At 55.1% G+C, this 26,293-nt stretch overlaps 1 protein-coding gene across 6 annotated transcripts in view; it reads right to left on the bottom strand.

Annotated features, from left to right (window-relative positions):
* Window positions 1-26,293, bottom strand: part of Rps6ka2 (ribosomal protein S6 kinase A2) — a 290,124-nt gene that overhangs the window by 41,716 nt on the left and 222,115 nt on the right. For all 6 annotated transcript variants that reach the window (XM_040283560.2, XM_040283561.2, XM_040283564.2 and 3 more), the window contains 7 exons: window positions 19,978-20,058; window positions 17,789-17,868; window positions 15,268-15,374; window positions 11,988-12,025; window positions 10,558-10,700; window positions 4,949-5,019; window positions 3,427-3,515 (listed from right to left, as the gene is read on the bottom strand). In XM_040283560.2, the coding sequence (XP_040139494.1) occupies window positions 3,427-3,515; window positions 4,949-5,019; window positions 10,558-10,700; window positions 11,988-12,025; window positions 15,268-15,374; window positions 17,789-17,868; window positions 19,978-20,058 (609 nt within the window). The remainder of the gene's footprint in view (window positions 1-3,426; window positions 3,516-4,948; window positions 5,020-10,557; window positions 10,701-11,987; window positions 12,026-15,267; window positions 15,375-17,788; window positions 17,869-19,977; window positions 20,059-26,293) is intronic.

The following is a 26,293-nucleotide window of genomic DNA, read 5'->3' as shown; positions in this document are numbered from 1 at the left end:
CGCAGGCCTCTCAGCTTCTATCAGGGACTCTGCATCAGCTGTCTGAGCCCTGGAGCCAAATCTGCCACTCCCAGGCAAGAGGGCAGATCTCCAGCTCTGGGTCTGCTCCTTCTCCAATGTCCCTGCAGGGGTCCCCGCCAGTGCACAGGACCCCTTGGAGGAGTGGGCACAGCCTTTGTTCTCTCCTTGTGTCTAGAGGAAGGAATCACCTCCTGGTAATTTCTGGTTTTGTCCAGGAAACCAGAGCTGATCAAAGTGACAGAGCCACAGGTTGCTTTGCCGGCAGCATCGTGTCCTTAGGGCTCTGATCACAGAAAGCTGCAGATGCCGGGAGGAAGCAGGAAGGAGTGGTGCGTCCCTCAGGCTGACTCCAGAGGGTCAGGCAGCAGAGGGGAAGAATTAGCAAATGAACAATTTTCAAGAACTCCAGTTTCTAAACGTGAGGAGGAGGGGATTGGAGACGTGCAGGGGGAGGCGAGGAAGCAGCACTGCAATCCACTCCACGTTCGTTCCCTCGAAGTCAAGGCGTGATTCACAGCCAGGCTGCATTCGCCACCTCCAACTGAGGGTCAAATTCAGGGTCACATTTTTAACTAGTGACCTCCAAAGGAAGGACACGTCTGCCTTGAGACTGAACAGGAGTCCTATCACCTCCCGACTGCCTGGGATCAGGCCTTCCTGAGGGCCAGACACAGCAAGGTGCCCAAGCCTCACGGGCTGGTGACGACAGGGCAGAGCACAGGCTCTGGAGGTGCATGAGGCCATGCCAGGGACTCAGAACACCAGGAGGAACAGGAGGGATCCCAGGGACAGTCCACCCAACTTCATCTCCCAGGGTGGAGGGGTCACTGGACACAGCGGAGTCTAGATGACTGTGCCTCCTGTGGGGTGACGCAAGCTCACGCCGTGGGCTGTGCTGCCTAGTCTTGCTCCGTCACACTGTTGGCCAAGGCTGAGAACCCAGCTCCTCATGGGACAGCCTTCCACACTGCTGGGGGAACAGGGACAGGGCCCCACTCCTCTCGGGGAATTTGTAAAAAGGTCAGAAACACGGGTCTGAAGAGCGGTGCGCAGAAGAATGTGACGAGCAGGTGCACGTGCTCCCACGACCAGCAGGGAAGGCGGAAGTCTCTCCCACCGACGTGTCTCTCCTCACCGGGAGGGTGCAGACCAGAGCTGCTCCTTCACGGCATGGGGTCCACACACCTCCAGGAGGCTGCCAGCCTGCCCTGGCCACTACACGTGGATTTCAGAAATCCACAGAGACGGAAACTCCAGGAGCAAGGGTTAGACGCAAGCTGGGGTGTACTGTGACCTCTGCCAGGGTCTTGCCTGCAGCAGCCCTGCACAAGTAGGGACACTGTCCTGTAGGAGACTATCCTCCAAGCTGCTGCCTGCTTTCCAAACTGTGCTGCTCCATGTCAGGCACCAGAAACAGCAGGCAGAATTCCTGAAGGAAGGTGAATGCAGAGAGCCGGGGAGCCGCAGGCCACACAGACGTGGGTGACCTCACCAGCCATGGTGGTTGGGGAGCCCTTAGCCCAGGAGAAGGAGCCTTGGATCCCACCTGGGGTTGATGATCGACTGTGAGGGAAAGATTCAAGGCTCCTCAGCCTGTGAGCCAACACGGAGCCCTGTGTGTACCTGCACGCTTCCCCAGGTCCAGGGCTCGGCTCGGGCTCGGCTCTGGCCCGGCACGTTCCACACTGGGGACCTCGCATCCCACCTTCACCCCTCACCCTGTGGCATCTGGGGAAGCCACAGCCTCGGGACGGCACTGCTTCCGGGGATCTCCCCCCCTCTTGGATAGCCTGGGCAGTTCTCTCCCAGGGTGGCCCCCTGGCCAGGCGGAGGACCTTCTTGTCCTTAGGGTCTATTCTGGAGACCCAGCTGTGACTGATGATCCTGCCAGCTGGCTCTCACCAAGCTCACTGGACTGGACCACAGTTTTTCTCACCGACAGGGACCGGATAGGGGTACTCAGGCTGGGCCCAGGCCTTGGGCTGCTGAGGGGCAGCTGGGCCACGGGCCACAGAGGCTTCCCACTTCCCAGCCACTGTCTCCCCTGGATTCCAGGCCTTCCCTGTCAGGCTGCAGGCCCTGCCAGAGGAAGGCCAGGTCCGGAGGCTCACAGTGGCCAGCAGTATCACTGTCACCCGGGGCCTGGAGACAGGGTGACCACCGACCTGTGTCAGTGGAGTCTTGAGAAATGGAAGTTTAAATGTCCAGGATCGCATGGGAGAGCTGGTGTCAAGGCCCGTGGGAATCCTTGCAAGGTTTTTGGAAAACACACCAGTAAGAAGGAGAGGGGCCAAAGCTGGATGAGAGGCCGAGCGCTCACATGTTCTCAGCAGAATCCACGCGAGGGCAGGGGCTCCCATGATGTCCTCGTGTTCTAAGTGCATGGGTACCGACTGAAAGTCACTCTAACTCCGTTTCCCCAAGATCGAGGTCACTGCGAATCAACCCTCTCACAGATTGTGAAAACACTCTGGGGACTGTGCAGGTACCCCTCATTTTAGCTTTACTCATTTTAAATTTGTGGTACTAGGCACTGAATCCAGGAGCACTTTATCACCGAGCAACATCCCCAGCCCTTTTCACTTTTTAAAATCTTTAGGCAGGGTCTCATTAAGCTGATGAGACTGGCCTCCAACTTGTGGTCCTCCTGCCTCAGGCTCCCACATCGCTGCAGCACCACAGCATCCAGCTAACTTGATTTTTAATAACTGAAGGATTACCGCTAATACAGGAGTTCCCTGAAATTAAAGCTGATATGTAAAGGAAATCGCATCTGAGCTCCCTTTGGGGTTGATTCATGCAGAGAGGAAAATCTAATTATTTTCTCCAAAATGAAATATTTCCTGACTTACCTTTTGTCTTCCTTTCTTAATCATGTGTTATCTATGAGGTTAGAGAGTCCAAGGAACGGTAACTAATTTGTTCCTTCCATTTATGTGTATCATAAAACCACCTGGAAAGTTCCCTGTGCTCCCGCTGCCAGTGACTCACCTCGGACCCTACCCTGGATGCCTTAGGGCCTGACCCGAGCCTTCCAGGCCGCAAGGGCAAACACCTCCATAAACCACCAAAAAGAGAAACAGATCAGCGCTCGTGAATGCAGAAGTGTGCGTGGGACTCAGCAGACGTTGCGGTTCCTGCTTCAGGAGACCCCAGGGTGGGAGTGGCCGCTCTGCCTGCAGCTCATGGAGTCCCCAGAGTAAGAGGAGCAGAACCAGAGGAGGGTTCAGAGACAGCTTATGACATGTTGACTGTGACCAGACCCCGGGTCCTCAGAGCTCGACCACACAGCAAGTGGCTCCCTTGTCCCCTCTGTCTTCAGGGACCTGGGCAAGGCCAGGCACACACTGGGAGAGTGGGCTGGAGTGCCGGAGCAGGTCCCTGGGGGTGTCATGGGGCGCTTACCCAGCCGGTTGCAGGGGTTCCGCTTGAAGAGGGCTCTCAGCAAGCTCTGGGCCTCCGAGCTGAGGAACTGAGGCATTCCCAGCTTGGCTCTGAAAACAGAATTGTGTTCAGATGAGAAGGGGAGACGCCAAGGGCTGTGAGTGTTCTCCATGTCGAGATCTTGCTCATTTGGCACTAACAGACTCCAAAGTTGCCAGTCGCTATGCCCAAACTGTGACCTGAGCAAACACTTGTACACTTTAAAAGTCTTTAGGGACACTATAGAGATACTAATAATGTGCCCCATAGCTCTGATATTTGCCATATTAGAAATTAAAAGTACAAATTTTTGTAATTGTATTTAATAATTCATTTAAAATATAATAAAAGCATTAGAACAGCAGTAAGGATCCCATTTGCATCAACAGCACTTTGAATGGAAATAAGCGTTTTCCAAAACCGAGACCCCAGAAAGCCGGCAGCAAGAAGGGTGGCATCCCACTTTGGGAGTCCCCTCCAGTCCTCGGATGCCTGCACTCGCACCCGCCCCCGAGTCTGGCTGCTGTAGTATCATGAAGAGCATTTGGGGGAGGAGTACGCTGTGAGCCCAGTTCCTTGGACCCCACTGAGGACCAGGGCACAGAGCTCAGTGCTGACCCTGACTCTGCCACTCCCAAGTGACAGGCATGAGTGTGCACCCTGCAGCTCCCCACACAGGGCCGGGCACACAGAAGCCCCCTCAGCTGCAGTTGAGGGACTACTCCACAGGGAGGCGCTGCTGAGAACCAAGGGCAGCACCTCCCTGCGTTTCTCCACCCATCTCCCATCCACGTCTGAGGAACTGGCCGCAGTTCAGGTGCCTTTGGATTTCACAGAAGTCTCATGCCCACTGGCAGCAGGATTCTGGTGGTGATCCCAAGGTTAGCTTTGTGACTTCTCTCTTCAAATGGCCCTAATTCCACCCCCTAGCATGGCTGGGAGGAACTTCCTGGGTCCCTGTCACCCACCCTTCCCTGACCCTGTGCTCAGCTCACACTGGGGATGTCATGACCAGGTGGCCCTGGGTTCCGACTCCCGTGGTTCTGAGAGCAGGTCTATTTGTGTGGTGAGTCCTTCTGAAAATGGGGTGGAACTGCCCAGTCAGGCAGAGGCAGGCATGTGACCAGATGGTGCCCACTCCTGTCAGAAGGCAGGGTGTGGACGACCATGTGAATGGGGTCGAGCAGAGGAAGGTAGAGCAGAGGAGTCTGAGCCTGTGCTAAGAACGTCCTGAATCCCCAGAGCCCCGGAATCTGTGTGCCACCTCTGGCTGGTCACCAGGCCCATCTGGAACCCAGCCACTGGGCCATCGAGGCGATGGGAAGCGCCGTGGAAGGAGCGCTGGAGTCCCTCCATGGTCCTGCCTCACCCACCAGTGATCCTGCTCATGGCCAGCGCTCGTGTGCCCGTCCCATGGCCACGGCCTATTCCTCAGACCTGGGGGTGAGAACTAGGCTCTGCTGCTAGAGGGCACAGACACGCGCTGGTGTGATCACCCACTCACTTAAGGATGAGGGCCATCGTCTCCTTCCGGTCCTTCCCCTGGAACGGCAGTGACCCCGTGAGCATCTCGAACTGCAAAGCAACCCAAAGAAGCGTGCGTTCATTAATCTGTCCCAAACCCTAGTAAATGGGGCACAGTGAGGCCCACGTGCTGGTGCACCAGGGAGACCAGCCTCCGGGATCTGACGACCCAGTGGGAGATGCACGAACGAGGGACGCAGCGAGCAGTCACAGCACACCCTCCCATGGCGGGTACGGAGGAGGGCCGGCCGGGACTGGGAGGAGGGACAGGATCTGTGGGCTTGGGGACAGTGGCTTGGACTCTCTGGTCTATCAGACGTGTATCTCTGACCACTCCTGGAACAAGGAGCTCGGGCAGTGGGACCCAGGGGATGGTGACCACACCCATCTTAGCCTCTGAAAAGTAGCTTCAGTGCAGGGCTTGGGAGGTCTTATCCAATCGGCCTCGTCTAATTTATTTTTACTTTGGATGTCTCTGCTCCTCTGTAATTTTTCCTGCAGCATTTTTTCTTTATTAAGAAAATCCTGGGAAATACACAAAAGTAAAAAGACCCAAACTGCATTGTCCAAGGAGAGCCACCATTACCATGGGGCACCTCCATCCAGAACTCTCTCAAGCTGTTTTTTTTTTTTAATTTTTAATAGTTTTGTATACTGAACTTTTCATGAATAATACAACACTCTCTGTGTCCATCATACAATCTGACATTACGTCCATGGCCACGCCACTGCTCCACTGTGCACCTACTGTGGGTCGGGGGGTTCCCCATTTCCTGCCAACATAAGACTGAAGCTACCTAAAAGTGCGCCTAACACGTCCAGGTGTCTGTAGAGTGAAATTACAGAAACGGACGAGTCAAGGCTTTCTTACTGCTACAGGTCTCTTTCTGAAAACAAACTTAAATTTCTGCCAGTTCGGGAGTCCGAAGCCCACTCTGTCACGTCAAACTTGCTGTCGATTCTGTGTGCTACTGGCAATAAATAAATGTTAAGTAATAAAAAGAGCAAGAGAGTCCAGATGAGAATTTAAAAGAGACAAATGTGATTAAATTGGAAGTCTAGGATGCTCTGGTAGCAGATGAGCTGCCCCCCGGGTACCACAGGGTGCGCCTCTATGAGCCAGTTATACAAATGACCAGCTCCCTTAAAACAGGACCTGTCAGCAAGGGAACTCTTCCCGTCTGGTTCTCCCTTCCGCCCTCTGCACCTCCCGGAGTCTCCTGCAGCCTTCATGAAATCCCCGTCCGCGGGGGAGCTGCTGTGTGGATGGGCGCCCTCCGCAGCCTCGCCTTGGGTCCTAGCTGCAGTCTGCGCAGCCTCGGCCGGGAACAGTGTGCTCATCCCCATGGACGGAGCTCTGGTTCTTGTTGGACCTTGACGGCGACTCTCTGTCTCTCCCTGTCTGGTCCTCACTCCATGCGGCTCTTTCTTTTGCAACAAGGACCAGGTGGGAGGCCCCGTCCATCATTAGCCCACCTGACTCATGTGTGGGTGCTCAGTCAGCGCTTCTCCAGGATGAAGGCGAAGAGGGACGTGACAGGACAACACAACTGTCTGTTGCTGTGGCCTACTCACGTCTCGGTGCTTTGGCTTTGTTTCTGGTCCCCAAGAGCCCCACAGAAAGGGTATCACTACTGAAATGCCTGTTCTGGATCGACCCATGACCTGCACACTACCTGTGGTGAGGCCTCTGCTCCTGTGCTGGGACACCACGGCTTCCAGAGCACACTGAGAGAGCCATGGCTGCCCTGTGTCCCCCACTGGAGCACACCTGCTCGAGGACACTCTCCCTGAGTCATTCACAAATGGGCACCGAGGTCAGGCCGTGGATGCCCACAGAGGACCCTGGATGAGAAACGGGTCTCGCTGCACTTGAGCAGCCACAACATCCTGAAGCAGTGATTCCCTGCTCCCCCAAGACGTTTCCCAAAGCTGGGGATGTTTCTGATGGTCATCATGGGCCTCCTGCTACTCGAGTCTGGGCCAGGGAGGCTGGGAGACATCCCACAATGCCCAGGATGCCCTGTAACCTCCCGCTTCAGGGCTGGGGCAAAGTCCTGCCTGGAGGGACTTTCCATAAACCCAAGACAGGCCAGCCCATAGCTCGGGCAGGACCCCACCCAGATGGCAGTGGGGCAGCTGAATAAGAAGGCTCTCTGGGAGGGAGACATGTGGTCATGGGGAGCCTAGAATCCTAGTTCATCTGGTGGGTCGCCATTCTTTTAAGAAATCAGAAGCATGTTAATAGTTTAATCTGAGCATGGGCAAGGTGACCCGTGTTGTGCTTGGGGGTTGGAGGTGGGACAGACCTGGCTCTGTGGCTCGGGGTCAGGTCTCTGGATGGGCTTGTGTACAGATGGCCTGAGCACAGGAGACAAGTTCACTGACCCTTGCTCCCACAGCTGTGCCCCAAAGAGGCAGGGTACATCCCAGTGCTGATCCTCAGGTACTCCCAAAGAGCTCAGAGGAAAAAATGCCTGAGCAAATGTGACACTCATGTCCTTGAGCAAAACCGACTGCAGGTAGGAGCTCGAAGTGCAGAACAAGGTGAGGAGCAGTGGTGTGGCCACTGTGATGGGCAGTCCCTGGCATGGTCTGCTCTGTTGGCGTCAGGTTCTAGAAGGGCATCTGGGCTGCATTTGCACATGGCAAGCACCTCTGAGCCAGCCTGTGCTGGTTTCCCGAGACTGCCCTTTCTTGACCTTGGCTCCTCAGGGGCTCTGTAAGCTGCCTTACGTCACTGCAGTCAATGCCAACGGTTCAGAGTTCAGTTGCAGCCCCAGCTCTGTCTCTCACTAGCTGGGCTGGCACCAGACTGCAAGGTTCTGAAAACAATGCTCACCTGCCAGGGCCTTTCCAGGGTGATGCCAGCTCAAGCCTCCCCAGCCCTAACAGCAGGCGCCTCCCTCGGGAGCTGCTCAGGGGCCTCATCCACCTCAGCAAGGCCAGTGGAGACACTGTACAGACAAACCAGTGCCACCATGACCTTCAGGAGGCTCGGGTGAGACGTCACTAAACATCACTTAGAGCCACCCTGTAACAGCAATGAGAATTTGGAAGCCCTTGATGCTTCTGCCCAAGGCCACCATGACCAAGCCTTCCATGGTCATCAGCTGGGGCCAGGGCGCAGGAGGGCAGCACCCCAAGAGCGTGTACTGGAAGCCTTGAGGCCCTCTTTGAGCCTTGGTTCTTGTCTGTGCAGAGAAGGAACGAACGGTCTTTCCCACCTTGCTCAGATGTGGGGACGCCTTGTGACCTGGGGGCCGGGCAGAGTTCCTGCTGTCGCCCATGACTCTCATGTCCGCTTTCTGCTCACCAGTGAACACTTTTGGTTCTTGAGTCACTGCTCTTCCCTGTAGGCCGGGGACATGGAACGTGCAGTCCTCTGACTAAGCAATCTAGCGAGGAGAGTCTTGGTGGCTAGAGCTGGCCCCGTGGCGAGGGTGCCTCTGGGAACAGGGGCTGACCCCCACTTCAGGTTCTCAAACTCTGGGGTACCAGGGGGCCCATTCAGGAGAGGGTTGCAGGACACATGGTCTGGGCAGCTCTGTCTTCATGCTGCCCCTCGGGGAGCAGACCTGGGGCCCAGGGCAGCTCTGTGCAGGGGAGTCAGGGGAGGGACGTGGGGCTCTGACACTCGAGTGCTGGGGTACACAGGTGTCTGCTGTGGTAGGTGGGAGTGTGCAGCAGTGACACCGGGAGTGCGAGGAGACCGAGAGGAAGGAAAGGGCTCCAGAGGTGGCGCTCTGGCCCAGGGCCCTGCAGGGACATGCACGGAGGATCCTCTGCTGGGAGCAGCTCCAGTTTCCCTGGCTCTCCCTCCTTCCCCATACAAACTCCGGCTGTCCTCCTTTCAGTGTGTCCATTCATCTCCTTGATTGCAATGACTTAGATCAGAAAAGAACTTAAGTCTGTTTTATATTATGGGATGGGCCTTGTCATCCTTTCTACAACAGCAGATTAGAGGAATGTCAGCCCCTCCAACCCCTCCAGCCTGTCTCTGACCCCTCCAGCCCGTCGTGCCTGGGCACAGTCGGGGTGAGGTTCTCTCTGCCGACCTTCCTCTCCAGGCTCTGGCCGGCCTCTTGTTCTCTTAACTCGCAGTGACCCCGAGGGATGAGGGACACCATCTCACAACATCTGTCCATTGGACAAAGCTTCATCCACAGCACCAGATTTAATCATCTGTCCACCTCTTTGAGGCCTAGAGGTCACTCAGGGGAAGTAAAAAGTGACACATAGGGGCAGGATCCCTGGACTTGCAGGGCGGCTGGCCACGTCTCCAGAGGAGCCTGGTTTCTCTGGAGGGTGGATCTGCAGATTAGTGTGGGTGAAGGTTGATACCAGACTTCAAGCCAAGTCTGCAGCAGGGGTGACCTCAGGGAGGCACCCCTCCTCTAAGCCCACCAAACACCTGCCACCCAGGGCTTCAATGAAAACCAAGATATTCGGATGGGAGCAGAGCTATCTATGCAAAAATCACCTCTAAGAGAGCAAAGCTAACAATCCCATTAACTTATCTAAAGAAAGATGCTTGGATCGGAAAGGAACACAGGGAGCCTGAGAGACAAATGTGAACCCTGGCTGGTGGCCTTCTGGAAAGGATGAATGGCACCTTAGCTGCTGCTATTACAGGTGTGAATTATCATGAATAACAAGACATTGTCAGCACCCTCCTAACATCCACGGACCCTTTATGATGTCCTGTGCTTTGCATGTATGAACCTGTTTCACAGAACATTTAGCTAAATGTCGTGCCTCTGCTTGACCAGGCAGCTTCTCACTAAGCTTGAACTGTCCTGTAGTTCACTGCTGGGGAGACAAGTGCTGGTCCTGCAGGCAGGAGCCACGACCTGACATGGACATCTCTTACTGTGAGTTGAGCCACCTCCAAGCTGGTTGAGGGCCATCGCCCCACAGTGAAAGGTCAGCAGGGGTCAAGAACAGGGCAGAGAGTTGGACACCAGCCTGAGGTTCACCCAGGGGGCAGGTCTGAACTGAGGCTGTAGGATGCAGCCCAGGGGTCCTGCAGGGGCAGGAAGACAGATGGCCGTGTCTGTGAAGGGATCCAGGTTTGGACGTGCACAACACAAATTTACTTAAGGTCTCACAGCCTGTTTGCTCCTTTGCTAAATGCACAGATGGGAGCCGTGTTGGGACCACCCGTGTCGGATTCCAGTGTCAGAGCCTGGCCAACACGGAGGGCAAGTAGAGGTCTTGAGGGCCCTGCCTGGGTGGGGCGAGGAGGGGGAGAAGGAGCACCTGCGATCAGGAAAGTGGCATCACTGCATCCCTTAAACTTCTTGCCAATCTGTAGGAGTGTTAAGTATAAAGTGCCCTCTCATCAGTCTGCATTCCCATTGGAGTCCCAGTTCCATTTTCTGGTGGTGGGAATTTGGGACTGACAGGTGGAGGAACCAGGAAATGCTCTGAAGCTCCCTCCTCCCTCCTGCTGAGACCACACAGGGCTTCATGTGTGCGTGTGGGCCCTTCTTGCCCCTCATTCCAGGCTCGCCGGGCTGCCCTGGGGGGAGTTCATTTGGAACAGCTCCCTTTGTGCAGAGGCCCACCAAGGAGGTCAAGCCTTACCATGAGCACACCAAAGGACCACCAGTCGGCACTCTGCGTGTGTCCCCGCCGATTCACCACCTCGGGTGCCATGTATTCTATCGTCCCACAGAATGAATAGGCTCTCTTGTCATGGTCAATGGCCTCCTTGCTCAGACCGAAATCTAGACAGAAGCACAGCACAAAGCACTTCCTCAGTCTCTGATCCGCTTTCAGGACAGTGTCTAACCCCATTGCTACTGTCAACACTGATATCTGGGTGTCACAAGTGGCTGCCTTCGCCCCTCCCCTTCCCCTCATTTAGGGGCCAGAGCTCGGCTTGGAAAGCATGACCCAGCTCAGGTGTGCTTGCCAGGACTGGCAGGCTCCTGAGGTCAAATCTACAACGGGAGGGGATTTCTCTGTGAATCTACAAATTCCAGAGTGCCTGTAACAATTTCAGAAGTTTATTTCTTGCATCAGACATCAATTTCTCAGGAGACCCTTTTCCATAAATGAGCATCATGGAGGACCACGGTGCTCTGACTGCAGGTCAGGGGACCTGGGGCTGACAGACACGTGCTGCACCATGGGGACCTCAGGCTCCGACTGCAGGTCAGGGGACCTGGGGCTGACAGACACCTGCTGCACCATGGGGACCTCGGGCTCTGACTGCAGGTCAGGGGACCTGGGGCTGACAGAGATGTGCTGCACCATGGGGACCTCGGGCTCTGACTGCAAGTCAGGGGACCTGGGGCTGACAGACACGTGCTGCACCATGGGGACTTCGCGCTCTGACTGCAGGTCAGGGGACCTAGGGCTGACAGACACGTGCTGCACCATGGGGACCTCGCGCCCTGACTGCAGGTCAGGGGACCTGGGGCTGACAGACACGTGCTGCACCATGGGGACCTCGCGCCCTGACTGCAGGTCAGGGGACCTGGGGCTGACAGACACGTGCTGCACCATGGGGACCTCGCGCTCTGACTGCAGGTCAGGGGACCTGGGGCTGACAGACACGTGCTGCACCATGGGGACCTCGCGCTCTGACTGCAGGTCAGGGGACCTGGGGCTGACAGACATGTGCTGCACCATGGGGACCTCGCGCTCTGGGCCGGGGACACAGTGCAGCCTGCTGAGGCCACCGTGGGGCTGCAGGACTGGCACACTGCATGGAGGCTCGTTGGCCTGGTCAGCGCTAGCTCCAGCTCTCCACCTAGACTGCCATGAGCTGAGGCAGGCCCTGAAGGCAGCTCAGGCAGGGGACCGGGAGGGGACAAGACAGCCTGGGAGTCTCAACCTTCCCGACCCTGTGAGGGGCACAACAGCCCAAGTCCATGAAAAATTCAGTCGGATCAGAGACAAGCGTTTGGCGAATTAACATGTGAGGAGGTGAGGGCCGAGACTTGGAGGAGGTCCCCGATTTGCCGGGGCTGAGATGAAGCCACCAAGGGAAATGGTCTCTCACAAACCTGTGATCTTGATGTGTCCCTCTTCATCCAGGAGGATGCTGAAAGAAAAGGAGAGAAAGCCAAGGCCTTAGCAAGAGCATCTCAGTGGCCTGCAGAGCCCAGCCCAGGGTGGCTCCGTGTCACAAGCCATCCATGGGTGGCGTGTGGGTCACCGTACAGCAAAGCCTGGTGGAGAGAAACATCTGGTGTCTGGGAATGACCAGTGGACGTTTTCTCTGGCCAACTGTCCAGGGACACTGTGAATTTCTATCCTGCTCCACCACGTACCACACAGCACCCGAGATGGGTGTGACCTGCTAAGATGCCAATCATCCTGCCGACTTCAAGACATCACGCAAGGCTCTGCCCTTGAAACCTTACCCCTGCCTTTGATGTACCCCTTAAATAAACCTCCGGAGCCACCTTTCCTTTGTCTAGTTCCAGCTCTTGTGTGGACTGGATCATATCCAGTGCTCCGCTTTTGTAAATATATTTCCGACTCTTTGTATTGTGTTCTTCACTAATTATCTTGACTGTAAGTTTTCAGGTGGCTTATACCCTCCTTGGCAGGAAGAAGAACCCCCCAGTGAGACGCTGGCTGTCACCCCTGTTAGCTTGGGCATCTGCAACCAGCACCAGCCAGAGGGTAGCACCTGCGGACGACGCAGGTCCTCGGACGGCCACCTCCCTGCCCATTCCTGCCCACGCCTGCCAGCTCAGGAGAGCAGTTGGAGCCCATGTGTGAGCCTGGGGTCTGCAGGGTTTAGATCTTGTTGAGACCCAGGAGTGGCTGGAACTTTCTACCTGTTCTGCATGTGGAAGAGAAGGTTCCAGGAATACCTGGGCTCACAGGGACCTGGTTCCAGCTCTTGGGACCCAGCCTCTAATGGGTCTTGTGCACAAGTGTGGGCCTCAGATCCTGGGGTTCCCCAGCTTTATCTTGTGACAAGAACTGGTGTCAGCTTGGCACCCTGTGAGCCGCTGGCCCATCTCATTCTCATCCAGCCCCGGTCACACCATGAGTTGAAAGTTGTCTGCTGGTCACAGTGGCCCTGCCCAGGCACAGTGTGCTTCACTGTAGGGAGTGGAGGTGGGCTGCGAGTGGGGCCCTGGGCCACCAAGGAGCCCCCCTCCCTGGGACAGCAGCTGGAGTCCAGGGCTGATATCTTGAGACCCGTCACTCCAACCTCCCTCTCTACTTTTTGGACTGTCATTAAATCCTGTTCCTAGAGGTCCTGGGAGGTGGCAGCCCAGCCCTAATGAGACTGGAAGTGAGCTAGAAACAAAAGATGTCACACACAAGTGACATCAACCTGAAAAGGAAGGAAACTGCCCAGGCCACTGCAAGGACGAATCTTGAGGACACTCTGCTGCATGAAGTCTCCAGTCACGAAGACAAAGCGCTGTGCGATTCCAGTCCCTTGAGTCACCAAATTCAGAGACAGAAAGTAGAACGGCGACTACCAGGGGTGGACAGAGGGCTGTGGGTTAGTGAGTAGTGGGGACAGTTACAGCTCTGTGGGGTGATTGGAGCCCTGGAGATGGGTGCTGGCGATGGCAGCACAACACAGGAAATGTGCCTGGTGCCACCAAACTTGGCACAAAGCCAGGGTAAGGTGGCCAATCTCATGTTGTCTGTATGTTAACACAGCGGGGAAAATCTGCCATGGAGTCAGAGAACAGCTGCTGTGCGTGGTAATGCAAAGGGAAAGGTGCAGCACGTGAACCAAGATGATCTGCTATGATTAAGGAAGCAAATGTTTTTGTCTTTGCTTTTTGGTTGTACTCCATTTTGGCTCAGAATTAAGCAACTTTCAAGATTCAGTCCCTAGTAATTCTAATTGAACAGCAAAGCCTTCTTCACCCGGCAATTAAACATCACTGTTTTCAGCTGTAGGGATCTCTGTGTCCTTCAGAAAAGACCAAGAGCCGCTCTCCCTGCCTGGACAAGTACGCAGGCTTGGTGCTCACAGGGGTCCATTGTAGCTGTCAGCATAGACATTGAGAACTGCAGGCTCATGAGCCAGAGGGCAATTAAGTGAGGTTAACTTGAAGGGACAGGCCAGGCTCCTGCTGTCACCTCCCGACCAGGGATGTCAGAAGGGGGGCCCAGGGTACAGTGCACTGTGGGGCACACAGTCAACTTGGCTCTGAGATGGCAGCATGGTCTCCTGCATCTGCTGCGTGAGGAGACGGGGTGGTCAAGAGCCACTGCTCCTCCTGTGGACTACTCAGGACAGGGCCTTCTATGGTCATCTGCAGATGTTTTTACAGCATGGCCAGTAAGATTGTGCTGACCAGGAGCAAGTCAGAGCCTTGCAGTGTACACCCGGGCAGGTGTGCTCAACAGCCCCCACAGAGACAGCCCTGTCTAACAAAGCAGACTTCAGAAGAGCTGGGCTCTCTCAGCTCAGGGCAGGTGAGAATGGGAACGAGGAGCAGGGGCTTGTGCCCACCCCTGAGCTGGGGGCCTCAGGGCATGGGCTGTGGCCTCACCAAGTGACACAGCTCTGGGCTATGCTGCTCAGCCTCACAGGTGAGAGGGAGAAAAACATGGGAGACCATGGTTTTCTCAGGCACAACTACTGGTGTGTCCCCTAAAAGGGCCACTTGGAGCTGACAGCTCTGAGTCAGCTCCAAACAGCACACATGAGAAAAGACCTGGGAAGGACGCTAGTGGTTAAATTCAGACTGGATTAGCAAATTACCTGTAATAATAACATGAAAGATCATCGTCATCACAGAAGACCACAAATCTTAGCGGGATCTTGGCCTGGTTATTCGGGGCCACCGTCTCTTAGGTGAGCTCTCGGGAAAGCTAAGCTTTCACCTAGAAAAGGGCCCACTTCCAAGAGGAGCCACTGGACCATGGGCCCTGGGCTCTGGGTAGTAGAGGAAAGGGCTCCCTGAGCGGAGCCCAGTGGAGGGGGAGGGGAGGGCCAGGCCTGTCTGAGGCTCCTCAGGGCAGAGGCACCCTGCTGGGGGGCTGGGCAGGAAAGCAGAGTTGTGGGCTTACCTCCACCTGGCCAGCCCCACCTGTGCAGCCTGGACGTGAACCTGGGCCTCCCTCGGTTCTGGTGAGGATCAGGTGCAAATGGGCCTAGGAACTTCCTACCAAAACCAGCGGGGCCCCACGAGTAGCGGTGCCCCTTTGCAGGCGGGGAGGTGGCATCTGTTCACCCCACTTGGGATTCCAGTGTGGGGAGGGCCAGCGAGAGACCGTCCCTAGACCGCTGTGTGGAATGCACCCCTGGGGAGAACACCAACTGACAGCCACTCAGACCCGCTGGGTCTCACTCACTTCTCGGGCTTCAGGTCCCTGTAGATGATCCCCAGGCCGTGCAGGTGGTCCAGGGCCAAGGCCAGCTCAGCCAAGTAGAACTTGACATCCTCCTCTGTGAACATCACCTAGTGAGAAGGAGAAGAGACGTCAAGCCTGCTGCACAGCTGCTGGTTTTGCACCCCACCAGGGAGAGCAGCACCCATCCCAGAAGGCTCCCGTGTGCCAGTCCTGGGCTCCCCCAGCACTCTCTGGCTTTCCAGTGGGAAGGTGAGCTCTGCTCATGGTCTCAAGGCACGGAGGACAAGCATCGTGGCAAACCCTTGACGCAGCTCCTTCCTCCCAGCCTGACCTCCTCACCCCACAAATCACCCAGCCCTGCAGAGTTTCTCTGGGTTTTTATTTTAATATGAGTGTTTCTCAATAAATAACCAAGCCTTACTGTGAAGGTCAGGTGAGGAGTGGGAAACGGTCTCCACCTCATCTCTCTCCCTTTCACCTTGTGTCTTCCCGCTTGGGCTGATGCAAATGCTGCCCGAGGGGTTAGTGCTACCAAGTGCACACACGTGCTTCTTCTCACCCAGGAGCCTGAGGGAGAGGGCTCGTACGCATCAGGGGTGGCAGCCATGCTCCTGGTTCTCTAGTGGCTGGCGCAGCCCAGGCTTGGCACTGACCCAACTGGGACGCCCTAAGTGTTTCCTGAGTGTCTAGAACCTCATTCAGGCCAGCTAAACTGTGTAGGAGGCCTGGGACCACCAATCTAGCCGCCAGGTATTAGAACAGGCTTTTGTAGTCGCATCAATGGGAAGCCGAACCCTTATCACAAACCATCGTGTAAGGTCCCCACGAGAAATGAGTGCTGCGGAGACTGAGGTCCACATTACTGCTTTCTCCCTGAAACTGTATTGGAAACTTTCAGACTGTACTGAGCCCTGCCCACCTTCCACCAAGGCCTACACCCCTGAAAGGCAGGTCCGTATGCAGCAGGGTTCCTGGTGCACACAGAATCAGAATGAGGGCAGTAGGAGACTAGAGGCAAGGGTGACATAGGCCAAGAAGGTCCTCGGCTCCCTAAGGGACACTTCCAGTCAGGGCTGCAGACTTCTGCAGGTGCCTGCCAGGTGCCGCCAGCCCTGCTGCTCTGCAGTCACGAAGCCCATCCCCCTCCCAGGGTGACCAGTGCCTTTCCTGGCTGGGTGCTCTTCTCTGCACTGCATGACACAACCACTGGGCTGGCTCATTCAGCCTCTGCCACCGTCACGTTCTCCCCCACTGAACCTGTCTAGCTGAGGACTGGCCACTGTGGCGAGCATGCACTTTGGTACTCAGGGTGGCTACACAGCTCTGCCGTCCAAGTCTTAGGGCACATCTCGATGACAAGTAACCACCTCATGCCTGTGAGCATCTTAGAGGCAGTTAAGGTGACCTGCAGGTGGCAGGATGCTGTCCAGGGCTCTGGAAGGAGGACTCCAAGTATGGGTGTATGCATCCCACACACTTCTTCCTACTCCCCTGTAGAGCCCGTTATGCTCTCACGGTCACATTGTCACACCCCTTTGTTCAGGGTTCTTGGTAATTACTGTTGCCTTTTGTTCTTCCTGGGGAGAAGCGGCAGGCTCTCAGGTGAGCTGTGGTGAAATCAAGTGCTGTGTCCGTCCTTGGGCATTTGGGTTCAGAACGTTCCTCCTGGCTAAGCCATCTGGCCATGAGTCAGGTGTGGGCACATGGTGTGGGTCTCGGAGCCTGGTGACATTTCAATGCTTTTGTTCTAGCTGATCAGGGACAAGCACACGCTGGCGGTTTTGCTTTCTAACTGAAGGAATGGGAGGGGCAGCTCATGCTGGTAGATCCCGTCTCCCTCCAGTACGGCTCTCTCCCTGTCGGCAGCCCCCCTCTGTCACTACCACTGACCTGGGCAGCATTCTGGCTTTCTCCCTCTGCAGAGCTCAACACCCTCCAGTCATGAGGGCCCTAGTGCCTCCCTGGTGCCCTGAGCAGCATTCTGGAACACGCCTATCGGAGGTGCTGGAGGTCAAAGTAGACTCTGGGGTTGGGAAAGCTCACGGGACTCAGGCAGCGTGTGCAGACCTGACCAGATGCTCCTGAGCAGACTGCATGGAAGGCCTGCCCCAGAGGACAGGGCATGCTGAGCTGACTACGTCCTCCCAGGATGAAAGCAGGAGCCACCATGTGTCCCAACTGTCACCTTCAACTAGCCATGGGCTTCCAGCTGCTCCACCTGGACAGTTAGTGGTGGGCCGAGGCTTCAGAGCTCCATAGGATCTCTGGAGAAACCCTGTTCCCAGGACCTTCCAAGGACAAAGCCCTCCTGCAGCTTGGTGGGCTCTGAACAACAACCAATACCCTCCCACACACTTAACGCACACCCCACACTCACACAGCACACACACACCAAGCATCATGCACACCCCACACACATACCCCCCACCAAGCACACCCAGCACGCCCGCGGCACCCCCTGCCTCCTCTCTTTCCCTCCCAGACAGACGTTTGCGGAGGGGATTCGCGGAGGGAAGCCCACCTCTTTGGACAGCCGGGTGAAGAGATCGCCTCCCCGCAGGAAGTCCAGGATCAGGTAGAGCTTTCCTTCCGTCTGAAAGGCTGTGAGGGAGACACGGCTGAGAGCTGCAGGGGTGGACTCTGCCCTCTGCCACGGTCAGTTTCCAGTTCCCAGCTTCTCTTGCCAAACATGTCTACTTAACCTGCAGGCTGTCACTCAGAAGCGCAGGGGAGCCCAGGGAAGGGGGCAGGACACCACATTCTGGTCCCAGTTTTGTAGGTCTTGAGACGCTTCTCTCCCTCCCTCCTTTCCTTCGCCTCCTCAATCACGGGGAGAAGTGGGGGTTCAGAGGGTAAGGCACCTACACATCCAGCCTGCCCTCCCACCGCCACTAGCGACAGGCCTGGCTTGCAGCTGGGTCTTCAGACGGGAACTCTGTGGGCTGGCTGGGCAGGCGAGCAGGGCTCCGACCACCACAGCCACACTCCCGCGCTCAGTGCAGCGGACCAGCCTCCGACTTCTTTTATGGCAGTGCTGGTGACTGGTCACCCTATTTGTGTTGTGACTAGGGCTTCTGTCCTCAGTTTGGTTGCTATGCCTGACAATTTTAGATTTGTTTCAGGCCACAGAGTGTCCACATAGCTCCTGTCCATGCTCAGTGGTCAGCAGGAAGGAGTGGACACTGGAGGGTCTGGAAGAACCAGCCACCATTACTACTGCTGTGACTGTAGGCCCAGGTTCGGGAGGGTCGGTTCACTGTGAAGGCCAGGCCAGGTTAAGGAGGGACCACCCATGGACACTAGTCCAGGTTAGTGAGAGGCTGCGACAGCCAGGTTGGAGTCAGTGAGAGGCTACTGGCTGCGCAGCCAGTCCAGTCTAGGGAGGGCTGTCATTGGCATCTGTTTATACACACTGCAAGTACAGCCGGAAGGGGTCCTGAGATCTCTGCGCCCGAAAGCCTTTGATTTTCTAGAAGTCAATGCCAGAAGCATCATCATGGAGGGCTTTCGAGTCACAGGCTCTAGCTGGAGGACACTTTGTTGGAACTGTGAAAGCTGAAGTGTGGATTTTAGGATTTTAGTTTCATCTGAGGAAGTGGCTGGTCTTGTGATGGACAACAGGGGTGTAATGCAGAGGGCCTGCTGAGAAGCTTCTGCAAGATGCCCATTTCTAAATCTCTCCAGAAGTATCCCTGGGGGCCGTCTCAAGTGGCAGGTGGATGGGACCTGACCCCAGCCCATCGGCAGCAGTGGGGGTGGGAGGGAGAAGGCCAGCCTGTCCCGCCTTGCCCACCGCACAGGGGACATCAGAGCTGGAGCTGCCCACAGTCCAGAGGGGGCAGGGGTCCCCTGGTCTCTCTGGGTCCACAGTGCATGCTGGGTTTCACTATTTCTGAATGGACGGGCCACGTGACTTGCACACAGGACTGGACGGCCTTCGGAGTATTACCAGGAATCAGCCTGGGAAGAGCTGGGAGTTGCCTCACCCTGTCCTGATGGTCACACCTTTGCTTCCGACGTGCACGGGCCTCACTTGTTCCCTCACACGCCTGCCCTGGAGCCCTGAAGCCAGCGGCAAGGGACCAACTTGGCTGCTCTTTGCTGCACTCTGTTCACGTAATCATCAGAGGGGTGTGGTGCGGCATGACTTCAAGTCACCACGACTTCAGGTCATTTTGATTTGAAGTTTTCACTCACGGCTCCTCTGAGGAGACGCAGGGCAGAGAGCACGTGGAGAGGCGCTGCGTGCAAAGTGGGCACGGCCTCCAGCAGCTTACTTGACCCGAGCCTCAGAAGATGCAATGACCGCCTGCCTGCCCGAGGGGTGCTTCTGAGGGCGCAGGGCCCCTATCTCTAGGAGGCTTGAAACACAGCATCTGCTTCAAAGGTGGTGTGAACACTTGTGGCTTAAACAAACCACTGGTTCACAAACTACGACACAAACGTGCTGTGGTTCATCCCAGTGTAGGTCAGACCTTGGAGCCGACTGTCAATGGTGACAGTTTAATAATCATGGACAGCTTTGGAATGAAAACAGGGCATCTATGTCTTAGGAGAAAAAAACTCAAAGAAGATCGAGGGTTGGGACTTGGATGGCTGCATCTGTGACAGGGAAGTGCCTACGACACCGGGAAGGCTTTCCTCTGTCTGATCTGCCGTTCCTTCGGCTGCCCCAGACCTCTCAGGTGTGTCGGCTGATGCCCCACTTACCGTAGTGCAGCTTCACGATGAAGGGGTGGTTCACCTCTGCCAGGATGTCTCTCTCCATCTTCGACCTCACCCGGTCCCGGACTGCAGAACAGAGGCAAAGGGCTTTCAAGAGGTGGACTTGAAGTTCAGAGGAACACGGAGCGCCAAGTACTACATAAAGTCGTCGTTCCCGTTTTCAAACATACACAAGACTCAAAGCGATATGATGACCGCCGCTATGTCCTCCAGCTTGATTTCACAATTATTGACATGCTCTTAAATTTGCCCCCTCTCTCTAGACAAAATCACTGAAAATAAATTGTAAGCACCCAGACATTGGACCCTTAGGTGCACTTGCACATATCTCCCTAATCTAGAGTGACATCCAGAGAACTACCAGCTGCTTCCTGACACCACGGGACACCCACTCCAGGCGTAACACCCCCATGCCATTCAGAGCCCTTGTTGTTTCCAACTCAGGATCCAGTCAAGGTCACACGCTCGCTGACTGCTCAACTGCTTTATTTATTTTGCTTCTAGAAAAGTTCTACACCTTTTTCCCCCTGGACTTTCTGGGAGGTCCAAGGTAGTTTTCTTGCAGAATGGTCCACGCTGCGGACTGGTCTGATTGTGGTTCAGGGGGTTCTTTGACCCCTGCACTTCCTGTGAACTGAGGTCAGGCTTGGGGCTTTGGAGGAACGAGCCTGGACCATGCGGTGGGTAGGGGAAGCTCCGCCTGGATGGCCTGGCAGTGGGAGGAGCTGCTGGGCTGCCCGCTGGGCAGTGCTCAGGGCGGTGACAGCGGCGAGTGCCGTCTCTCCTCCACACAGGCCTGCAAGTCCCTTCCTAAGCGAAAAGCAGCCTGTGGGGTGATATTTTGAGAGCATGGCCTGTGCGTTTCCTGGCGCTCTTTCATGGAAGGATGGATGGATCACGCGTATGTGCCAAGGATCACACATGATGACCCACCCCTGAGTCGTGCACAGCGATTCTGCCTTTCTGATAGAAGTGGAGATCAAGGGAAGCCTGCCTCTCTCTCCACGGGAAACACGGACCCTGGATACATATTTTAATCCAGGGTGTTTTACACAATTACAGCATCACTCTTTTGTGTTCTCACTGTCTCAAGCTTAGCCACCTGGAAGTGCAGACCATGAAGTTCTAAGGAAAAACAAACCACAAACAGAGACAGATGGCTACCTGAGGAGAAGAGTGTCAAGACGGGCAAGTGACCGGCACACCCAGGGCAGCAGCCCCTGACCTCCTGGGGCCACCCGAGGGGAGGGCAGAAAGTTCTTCAGATGCTTCTGTTCAGACAAGTCCAACCGAGCCAGTGCCTGGGCCAGGCACTTGGATTCACCCCCACTCTGGACGTGTGACAGGCACCCCTGAGGTTTCATTTAAGAAGTCCCTCCCCAAGGATGGTATAATACCAACAACCCTCAGAATAACCAGGTGGACCTGAGCCACTGTCAGTGAGGCTGGGAAGCGGACACCCAGCACTGCCACGGGACAGAAAAGGGGCACAGCCACCTGGAAACAGCTTGGTGGCTCCTCAAGGCTGACAGAAAGAGGGCGTGATCCGGGTGCCACTCCAGGGCGCACATCCTAAAGTTGCAAAAGCTGTGGCTGGAGAGCTGCTGTTCACAGCAGCTCTACTCCCAAGGGCCGACGGCGGAAGTGACCCAAGTGTGCCCGCAGATGAATGCACAAGCAGCAGTGGCTTCAGGGACACTAGTGAAGTAGGCCAGGCAGACAACAACCCTGCAGAGCCACTGACGGTGGCACCCAGAACAGGGCCCCAGGCTGAGGCAGCGTGGCGGCCAGCAGGGACGGGGAGGAGGAAGACGGGGGGTTCAGTCGAATGGGTGTGAACGGTGACGACGCCTAGTGCCGTGAGTCACCTTCACGCGGCTCAGGTGATGAGCCCTGGCTTCGCCACGCCTTAAACACAGTTCTTTCCCACCCTTGCTCTACTGCCTCTCGGTTCTAACTTCTGCGCACAGAGCTCCAGCTCTCTGGGGCCCACCTTGTCCTTGATGCATGACTGTCACTCCCACTGGCTGGTCTCAGAAGGTGCCATGCAGTGGCCTAGTGGGGACCACAGAGTGATGGCTTGCCTTCCACCTTGGCTTTGCCATGGACAGCATCACTGTGGGCTGTTTTTCCACAGAAGCAGGGATGACGGCTCCACCCAAGGTCATCGTGAGAAGCAGATGAGACCACACACAGCACGTGAAGCACTGGCCAAGCCGGCCCCTGCCAGCGCCCTGCCTGCCTCTGCTGTCCTCTGTGGTGCCCCTTCACTGCACAGTAGATTCCAGGGGCTTCTCTTTCTCTTCTGGGAGCCTCAGTGGGGGCACTGCTTCCCTCCAGGGGGAGGGAGAGAGGACCAGGAAGCACGGCCCTGCAGTCAGCAATAGGCAGAGCAGAAGACAGAGGCACAGAAATCCAGAAACACACACCCCTGCTGCTTGGCAGTGGGTGGCCAAGGGCGAGGGACACAGGATGGTGGCCGGGGAGACTGTCCATGGGGTGAAGGATGTGGGAGTCCACGCAGATGGCACTAGGGCAACAGTGGGGTGATCAGGGAGCCGTAAGACACTGTTCAAGGGCTGGGGATGTGGCTCAAGTGGTAGCGCACTCGCCTGGCATGTGTGCGGCCTGGGTTCAATCCTCAGCACCACATACAAAAAAACATGCTGTGTCCGCTGAAAGACTGAAAAATAAATATTAAAACTCTCTCTCTCTCTCTCTCAAAAAAAAAAAAAAAAGACTTTGTTCAGCCCTGGGACTGACATGAGTGCCCTGAAAGCCTGTGGTGTGACTTCGTGAGTTGTGATGTCCTTTCCTATTACAACAGTTCATCCATTGGTTCTTGAAAAAATATAAAAATGAGAGCTCCTTTGTGAAACGTGACTGCAGCAATGGTGGATGTCACAGGACGCTGGCCAGCACCATGGTGGCATTAGGGTGCTCTCCACTGCACCCAGAAAGTACGGTAGACTCCAGGGCGGATCTTGGACCCAGTGCCCAGCTCTCAGCACCAGGTCACACCTTCACAAGAGTGCTGGGCTCACAGTGGCCATCATGGGCACATGCTGACTGCGTCTACTGAAGGAAGAAGAAAGGCTGCTGACGGCAGCTACACAACTGGCCATGCCGAGTTGCACACACTGGCGAGGGACAAACTAAACAAAACGCTGAAGGACAGCCATCGTCCCAGCAATGCCCTTGGCATCTCAAACAGCAAGCTTGCCACTGGCTGTCCCAAGGCGACTGGGGGTGACTGTGTGTGGACTCCGGCTTTGCTGGCAGAGCAGTAGGAGCCTGGCCGTGCCAGTGCCCACTCTCCGGTGTCCATCATTTGTGTGCCACATCTGGGGATGGAAGGAGGAGGCTGGGTCCATGGCGTCTACCTGGCTGACAGCCGAGGAGTGAGCGTTGGGTAACAGGGGCTGAAGCAAAGGTCCCGTCTTCTGATGCCAAGTACGCTCACACTGCCCTTTGACACTTTAGAACCGAGGTGATCTAATCACCAGGAGTAAAAAGGAGACCACAGGGGTCCTTCACCCTTCACTGCTGCCATGTCTGTGGGTGTCAGAAACTGGAAGCCGAGTCAGAGACACTCACACGCCTCTCCCATTCACAACAGCCTCGAACAGAGCGGCCTGGGAAGCCGTCTAACACAGGAGGTGAAAGACCTCCCCAGGAAACTACCAACACCAAGGACAGACACCCAAGAGGATCCTAGGAGATGGGAAGGCCTCTCGTACTCCTGGATGGGGAAGATTCAATATTGTCCAAACGGCCACACCACCAACGACACTACACAGATGTAATGCACTTCTGCTTAAAATTCCAACGATGTTCTTTACAGAAATGCAAAAAGCAGTCATAAATTCACTTGTAAAAATCTAAGGTTCAGAATACCCCAGCAACCGTTAGCAGGAAGAGAGAGCAGGAGGCAGCACAGTACCAGACCCTAAGTCACACCACAGAGCTGCAGTGACAGAGAGGGACACGAGACCCTAAGTCCTACCACAGAGCTGCAGTGACAGAGAGGACCTCAGACACTAAGTCCTACCACAGAGCTGCAGTGACAGAGAGGACCTCGGACCCTAAGTCATACCACAGAGCTGCAGTGACAGAGAGGGCCCCCAGACCCTAAGTCATACCACAGAGCTGCAGTGACAGAGAGGGACACGAGACCCTAAGTCACACCAAAGAGCTGCAGTGACAGAAAGGATCTCAGACCCTAAGTCATACCACAGAGCTGCAGTGACAGAGAGGGCCCCCAGACCCCATGTTAGACCACAGAGCTGCAGTGACAGAAAGGGCCCCCAGACCCCACGTTAGACCACAGAGCTTCAGTGACAGAGAGGGCATGGTACTGGCGCCCAGCAGACCTGAAGACCAGTGGACACCACAGAGGCCAGAGACAGACCCACATGAATACAGTTGTCTCCCACTAGACAAAGGTGCCATGAACACACATTGGAGAAAGGACATCCTTCAACAAATGGTGCTGGGAAAACTGGAAACCCATATGTAACAAAATGAAATCAGACCCCAATCTCTCACCCTGCACACAACTCAAAGTGGATCAGAGACTAGGCATTAGACCAGAGACCCTGCGCCTATGAGAAGAAAGAGTAGGCCCCACTCTCCATCATGTCAGCTTAGGAACTGACTTTCTTAATAAGACTCCTAAAATGCAAGAAGTTAAACCAATGAATGGGATGATATCAAACTAAAAAGCTTCTTCACAGCAAAGGAAACAATCAGGAATGAGAAAAGAGAAGCTACAGAATGGGAGAATATCTTTACCACAGCATTAATCTACAGGACATATAAAGAACTCAAAAACTTAACACCGAAAAACCCCCCAAATAATAACCCAATCAATAAATAAGCAAAAGAATTGAACAAGCCCTTTACCGAAGAAGAAATACAGTTAACAAATATGTGAAAAAATGTTCAACCTCTCTAACAATTGAAGAAATGCAAATCAAAACCACTCTAAGATTCCATCTCACTCCAGTCAGAGTGGCAATTATCAAGGATACAACAACAATAAATGCTGGTGAGGATGTGGGGAAAAGGCTGTACTTACACATTGCTGGTGGGACTGCAAATTGGTACAACTACCACGGAAAGCAGTATGGAGATTCCTCAGAAAACTTAGAATGGAACCACCTTTTGACCTAGTTATCTCACGCCTCAGTTTATACTCAAAGGACTTAAAATCAGCAAACTACAGTGACACAGCCACATCAATGTTTATAGCAGCTCAATTCAAATAGCTAAGCTAAGGAACCAACCTAGGTGTCCTTCCACAGAAGAATGGATGAAGAAATTGTGATATATATACAGAACAGAATATTACTCAGCAGCTATAAAGAAGAACGACTTCATGACATTTGCTGGTAAATGGATGGATCTGGATACTATTATGTTAAGTGAAATAAGCCAATCCCAAAATACCAAAGGCCAAATGTTCTCTCTGATATGTGGATGCTGACTCACAATAGGGGGGTAGGAAGGGAAGAACAGAAGTTCATTGACAGGGAAGTGGGGGATGGGAATAGGAAAGACAGTGGAACGAGTCAGACATAACTTTTGTATGTTCGTATATGAATACACGACCAATGTAACTCCACATCAGACCATGCTCTGCCCTGCCTGATCACCTGCTTCCGTGGGCTGCGCAGAATGGGAAGTTATACTTCATGTGGGTTCGATATGTCAAAATACACTCTACTGTCATGTACATATAGAAATAAAACAAAACAAGCGTGATTCTGCTAGCCCCGTGAAGATGGCAATGCCAGCCATGGGCGTGCACCTTGGAAAGCCTCTGGCACGTGGGGAGACCTGGAGAGCAGCACACTGAACGTGAGCCAAGACTGCTCTGTGGTCAGAGCCCACGGGGACCACAGGGATCATGCTCTGCACCTGCTTCTGTGGGCTGCTGAAGGGCAAGGTCACCACAGGGAGGCATGGCCATCGCAGGCCTGAGGACGGCTTTGTGCTGGACACAGCAGGACCTCAGGGCTTTGAGACTGGGCTGGGGGACCCTGCAGACCCACTCTGGGCTGAGCCCAGCTCCTCCCGACCGTGGCCGTGGCTGGACACTACTGAGTGTGAGCAGAGGGGGAACCCATCACCCCCTGGCGGCTCTCAGCTCACGGAGATCTGACTCAGCAAAGCACGGGCTTCCGTCAAGTGGCTGTGCTGCTGAACGTTTAGGGGTTGAAACTTTTTACAGTTAATTACTACAAAAAAAATACAGGAATTGGAGAAAACCATAGATAATGATGACAGTAACGACGGA

Source organism: Ictidomys tridecemlineatus, chromosome 8 (genome assembly GCF_052094955.1).
Source record: "Ictidomys tridecemlineatus isolate mIctTri1 chromosome 8, mIctTri1.hap1, whole genome shotgun sequence".
In the NCBI taxonomy this organism is placed as follows: domain Eukaryota; kingdom Metazoa; phylum Chordata; class Mammalia; order Rodentia; family Sciuridae; genus Ictidomys; species Ictidomys tridecemlineatus.
Note: the sequence above shows the minus strand (reverse complement) of the source record. Positions and strands in the feature narration are given on the sequence as shown.